This window comes from Porites lutea, chromosome 2 (assembly GCF_958299795.1).
Source record: "Porites lutea chromosome 2, jaPorLute2.1, whole genome shotgun sequence".
Lineage (NCBI taxonomy): Eukaryota > Metazoa > Cnidaria > Anthozoa > Scleractinia > Poritidae > Porites > Porites lutea.
The window spans coordinates 28,059,333-28,066,004 of NC_133202.1; the positions used below are offsets into that span (position 1 = coordinate 28,059,333).

Genomic DNA, 6,672 nt, shown 5'->3' on the forward strand with positions numbered 1-6,672 from the left:
CTGGTGAAAAAGTTTTTTGTTTACAAATGCAAATTAAGCTGAAGTCTTGCTTACTTTATTTAGTTGAGTTGTTCATAAATAAGCTTAAAACTAAATTTAATAATCTTTTTTTATAGAATGATTTTAAATACAAAAAGAATTCACAACTCCTTTTGAAGAAATTTCCCCGCAAGTACTAAACAAATGCCTTCAAAAGTTTTAGTTGTCGGCAAGAAAAAGCGACGGCCGCGGCCGCCCGGTCATTACGCGCCAAAATTGTAATCGTTAGCAACACTATTTGAGTTAAAAATCGTCATTTTTGTGCTCAATTATCTCACTGTTTTAGTATATACTAAAACAATTATTCACCTCAGTGTCGGTGGCTAGTCCTGGATATTTACCTCACTGCTTCGCAGTTCGGTAAATATCTAGGACTAGCCACCTCCACTTCGGTGAATAATTGTTATTTATTTCCTTAACTCTATACTACGCAATTTTGACATCCTATTTACTTTCTTAGTGGGTTCTCAATGAATTTGCCAAGAAATTTAGAGTTTGATGTTTTAGAAGGCAGTAATTAAGGCAGTTACCTACTATTAACCTGCATATTTTATGGACAATCGCATTTATTTGGATCCTTAACAGAAATGGTTTAATTTTACCTTTATGCCAGATGCGTCGTATTTTGTTTTGACGCTATTAAAACAAAAGGAACGTCATCAATAGTTGCTATCGTTATTTAGTAAAATCCAACTAGTTGTCTATTATCAATGCAGCGTTCTGATTGGTTGAGCTACTACTAGGCTATATGTTATAGCCCACTAGTAGCGAAAAGCGTCGGCTTTAAAAACCAAAACAATGGCAGCTGAATTGCGTTTTGATAGTTAATTAAAGTTATTTTGTCTCGATATTTTTCACCAACTAGTTGGATTTTACTAAAACAATTATTCCTCTCGCCCTCATGATCATGGGCTATTGACTCAGAGCCCATTAGGACTCGAGGAATAATTGTTAACTAATATCCTTTGATGATATACAGAGTTGAGTTCACCTGGCCATGGCTGACTAGTTTGATCATGATGAGAAACGGAACAACAGTGGTATAAATGGTGGTTCGAACGGTATATAGGAATATAGGTGGCACAGTTGTCGTCCCGCAATTAACCAAACACAGACGAATCCCTTCTGAACTGTACAGACAACGTATCTTCCTCCCGCAATGAAGAACAATTTACCGAAGTGGGAATTTATTCTGTTGTTGAACGTTCATGGGATTATCACAATCGTTGCTTTGCTCGGGAGTTATTTCGTGCTAAGAGCGTTTCACAAATTTCGGAAACTGCGAACTGCTTCCAACAATATTCTGGTGAGTTTGTCTATCGCCGACGGCTTACTAGCGATTCCCTTGATTCTTGATATCATTCAGTTATGCCTTAAGTGTAATGTTGGGCATTGTCCACATATGCATATTCTTAAAGGAGTAGACGGAACTATCACCTTGTTCCTCCTTTCGGTCATTGTTCTTCATCTCAGCTTAATGAGTTCAGAACGTTTCATCGCCATCAAGTTCGCCTTAAGATACCAAGCCATAGTAACCAAACGCCGAGCACGGATCGTTTCCATCGCGATGTGGCTGTGGGCTCTGGTCGTTAATGTGGCTGTTCCAGAGGTTCTTCAGAAGACAACAGGGAAAGATTTCAGAAAATTTCACCGACAGATGAATACACATGAATGTAATACAACACACAATACAACCCAAGTGCACCCCATCAGATGGCATCTTGTATTCACTGCTGTGTCAATGTTTCTTGTCCCCTTGCTGATCATTTTATGCTCGTACACCTACATCTTCATTGTGTCCTACAAACAGAGACAACATGTCAGAGAGCAGGGCCGTGACATTCCAGGAATGCCCACCATCAAGCATCACATGAAAGGTGCCCACACTCTCGCCATTGTTGCAGCGGTGTGTCTACTCAGTATCATCGCTTTGCTGGTTGTGACATCCCTCCGAATCGTCTATGGCAAATCACTCGGGCGCCGCGATCAAATGCTAATGGAGAATATCGTCTACGACGTGGCCATGTTTTTGAATGCCGTATGCAACCCTCTTATCTACGGATGGAAAAATGAAGAATTTAGAAACGCTTTTCGTAAGATGCTGAAATGCTGCTAAGTGATCTTGGTGCGTAAACGTTGTTAGGCGTCTTAGGCTATACCTAGATTAACTGTATTCTTTTGTTTAAGGCAAATTGGCCAAGTATCAGGTACTAGACGATACCAAACTCCCTTTTGTAAGCCGCTGAGAATCGCTCTACCTGCTAAATTACTGGACTTAAATAACTTGCCCTACGCAGGAATTATATGGTGTCAAATTAGTATAGTGGCACGAATGTAACTTGTCAAATTTTATAACAAACGAATCCTTTTGCATGAGTAAAAAAAGAGACTAATTATATGTTCTATGATCAGATCTAGTGAAAAATAATTTTTGGAAGAGGCCCAGTGGAGAACATACACTGATACATTGCGAATTTGTCAAAATTTTTACTGTCGCCTGAGAAGTGAGAGGGATTTTTGATTAAGAACTTAGACTTAAGATCAAAGAACTATTGATACGGCTGGGGGAAGCCAACGGTGATTCCAGCATCCCGGCCCCATGCAGTCACCCTGTAACTCCCAAAAGTTGTAAAAGAAAAAGCTAAACAATTGCTTATGCCGATAACATGGTAAAGAAGTAAAATTTGCCCACAAAAGTTTAAAACGAATTTCAAACATTCTTACCAGTCTCTTGGTATTATGCGGTGAATACGCTGCTTACGTTCCATTTACAAAAACAAATTACAACAACGTATGTATCGAGTAGGTACACGGCTCAAAGATCTGTTGGGAGCCGCGGGAAGGGTGTGACTCCCATATGAAAATGATGGAATATTCGCCTCCTCACTTAGAGTTGATCATGGATTATGCATGGGACTAATATAACCGTAGAGGTATTACTGTGGATTGTCAGTAAAGAAATATTAAACTATGTAAAACAAACAACTGCTGGGAGAACAGTTGTGACCAAATCGCGAAAACAAGTGAGGTTTGTAATTTTTGCAACTTCCGTTAAAATTGTAAGATCGGCAGCGCCACTTTGAGGATTTGCTGCTATTTACATAACAAAGGGGAGCAAGTTGTGAAAATAGCAGAAGACTGATGAAAAATCGTGAAATTTGTAAATTTTGCAATTGCCGTTAAAATTTTAAAATCCCCAGCGCCGTTTCTCGTAAGCTCATCGCGAAAAATCGTTAATTTTTTAATTTTGTAGTTTTCCCAAGGTCATCGCGGAAGACCGTTAGGTTTGCAAATTTCGCAGTTTTCGCAAGGCTATCGTGAAAAATCGTAAATTTTCTAAATTTCGTAGCAGAGTTCAATCCTGAACGTGTGTCCCCGAGCAGGGTTTTCTTTGGCAAGCATTAAGAGGCAGTCTCCCTAAAAGCGTTCCACTCGATTTTGGACTCAAAAAAACTTTTGCCTTATAATTTTACCATCAATGCTACTATCCATCCTAATAACGAAATTGCCGTTAGAATGAGGAAATTATTTATTTTACTGCCATTCCCAGCATTTCATTGCTGGACGGCCGTTAGCTGCTAAAATATGCAAATTTTAGTCTCTTTTATACAGGTTTTTTAACGATCGTTCTAAAGTTCTTCGGGTCATCAAATGCTGGACTATTGGCACTCATTTGGAAGCATATTACTTCTTCTTACTGTTTCAATACCTTGAAAACAACTGGTCGTCTTTATTTCGCTAATCCAATTAAGAAAGTAAACGGTACGAAAAAATGCCTCAAAATCATCTGAAAATTCTCAAAAGTGGCACCTAAACTTGACCTAAAAACATGTTTTAGTTAAAGATTAATAGCTATTTTGTCAAGTTATGCAATAACACTTGTGACACAACGCGATTCAGAATTGAAGGTTTCAACTCAAATTTAGGCAAATGTTCAAAGTAAGATATGCCTCATTTTCCCACCAAAACTATATTAAAATTCCTTTTTTCCCTTTGCCAATGATATATATTGTTCAAAAATTAGTTCAGCAAGTAAAAGATACCTTTCCAAGCTTCATTTAATTTCCCACTGCCCCGAACATTAGTGTTTAAGTCTGTTATGTCAAGACGGAAAAATACCTTCTCAGAACCAAACCTCTTCTAGCTTAAAATGTGGTCCAGTCTGAAAAATCTGCATTGACCAGAAGTTACTCCAATCCATCATATTATAAAATCGAACGTTAGAAGAAAAGTAAATGTCCTACTGCTTAATTAAATATGCGTGAACAGGTCAGAAAATTCGCCCCATGTAAGGGTATCCGGATTCCGGAATCTGGAAAGTTTTTGCTCCGGAATCCGGGAAAATTTTGATATGGAATTCTGAATCCAGGGCTTTGGAATCCAGAATAGAGCTCAACTACCCTGCTAAGGAATGAAATCTAGAATCCAAGTTCCACTGGGATTCCCTAACATGGGGCGATAGTACTGGGCTGTGGATGGCGAATTACTATTTTCCCCTTATTACCTTCCACTGATCAGGAGCCACATTTGAACACTTTGTTAATGAAATTTCAGTTAGAAGGTTTCTTCCTTTTACTGACTGTTTCTTCCCATTAAGAGTGGTCCCCTTTTGTTTTCACGCTCCAAGAGACAGTCCAGAGTCCAAGGCTACCTTTGTATCGCAGGCAGTTAATAAAGAAGTTGGCACACGCAAATGATAAAGTTTCAAAATTAATTTCGAATCGAGTAATGGTGTCCTGACATTTGCGTACTTTTATCAGTTGGGAAAACCCGCGTGAACGTCCACACTTTATTTTTTTGTTACTTTCTAGAAAGTAACAAAAAAATAAAGTGTGGACGTTCACGCGGGTTTTCCCAACTGATAAAAGTACGCGAATGTCAGGACACCATTACTTCTCACCCTGAAACCTGTCCATCCATTGATGTCTGAACTAAGTGAAGTAGAGTTAATACTCTCAAAAGATGGTAATCAAGTGGAACAGATGGTGATCTGCTTCCCCAGGAGGACTTCCCATACAAAAGTGACGTGGGTATTCGTTGTTTGCAGATTTGGTCTCACTTTGATTGTTTGGGACGGAAAGTAACTAAATATGCTCATCCAGGTATCGCTTAGGGCTGTGCATAAAGAAATTTGCAAAAAAAAAAAAAAAAGCCATGACGCTGACCTCACAGAAATCTCCTTTAGGGGTTAGTTTAAGCTTGAGCCACACCCATAGTGGCCTCCCTTAGGGGTTTAAATAATAAATTATCAATTTTCCGACGAGCAGCCCCTCCACTTTAATGTGGGAGTCCTCCCGGGGATTACCCACAAATATCGGCATATAAACTCGGACGATTTTGGTGGCCACCTCGTTCTTTGCATAGAGGACCAAGAAAGGAATATTAGGACCAAGGACAGGCATGTAATCGGTTTGGAGACTGCGAAGATCGTATACCATCTATTTTAAAGGATGGGATCACGTACGTATAAAATCATAAAAATCATTTCTAATATCCTTATCACTAGTTACTTTATCTGTGATAAGATAACGACAAAAGGGCCAATCGGTATTGTCGTAATCGTAATTTCAAGTTCAGACAATGATAAACTCAGTAGTCCACTCATTTTTTTTATTTAGAAATATGCGGGAAGTGAAGATCCAAACATAATGAAGTTATGGAGAAAAGTAGGAAGTGGCTTTAAGTCAAATATCCTGATATTAATCACTGTTGCACTATGGCATAAAGTTACACAATCAGCGGATGCACTTGCACATTTGATATCATTTATAAGCTGACGGATTTGAATATCACAAGATAAACGCGTGAAACAGAAAGTAATAACCGCATCCTTTGCATATCTAAACCTATCTTTAACTGAAGTTAAATTGTCAAAATCGTGATTACCTGCCTTTAGGCATATTACTGAGGGTACTCATGACAATTGTTTGGTACCATGGAGAATTCACCGACAGAATTTTCTATTGAAGCCCAACACGGACAAAAACCTCTGAATTCGAATCAGTAGTGAATCAGTAGAGGTGAGAACTGACGCGTGAATCCGGTATTGTCAAAGGTTTCCCCAGCATGAACATTTCTCCAGGTCGAGACCCCTACACTGTTTTTACGTCTTTTCTCGTCTCACGTTTTGTTAGCTGTCATTACCCTGTTCTTACAGACCCTTGCATTCTACCACTTTAATGATGTAAAAATACATACATCTGAACAACAGCTGAAGGATCTAGGATCACATTTTCAAAAATCGGCCTTTGGACCCTCTGTGTGGATCCAAATTCATGTTGATATCGATTTTACTAAATTAGGCGCCACCGCGTTTATCATTTCGTTTTTGCGACTCCGGTGCGGCGCTCATTTGATACATCAGCCTACCGCGGACAGTGTTGTTGAGCCACTCAGAGAGGATCTTATTGCTTTTATGTCTGCATACCGAGATGCTATGACAAAGAATATAAGGACTCAAATACTTCACAAATCTTATGAAAAAAAATACAAAAACAAAAACAAAAAACGAGCGAGATTGCATGCGAGTAAACGAAGATCGGGTACAAATTTCCCTAAAATAGACGATCAGATTTGTGATCTAGGGCCGGTAGATTTGTACATCTAAAAATTTATACTAATATCAAATTCATA

General features: G+C 38.8%; 1 protein-coding gene across 1 annotated transcript; it reads left to right on the forward strand.

Moving 5' to 3' along the window:
* The first annotated feature begins 1,198 nt into the window (after positions 1 to 1,198).
* On the forward strand, positions 1,199 to 2,155 carry LOC140925967 (adenosine receptor A2b-like). The gene has a single exon (XM_073375785.1). It carries the CDS (start codon positions 1,199 to 1,201, stop codon positions 2,153 to 2,155), a length of 957 nt encoding a protein of 318 aa, XP_073231886.1.
* Positions 2,156 to 6,672: the final 4,517 nt, after the last annotated feature.

Bases quoted from the DNA above. Each gene is read 5' to 3' on its own strand.
- LOC140925967 (XM_073375785.1), top strand. From the start codon at position 1,199: ATGAAGAACAATTTACCGAAGTGGGAATTTATTCTGTTGTTGAACGTT.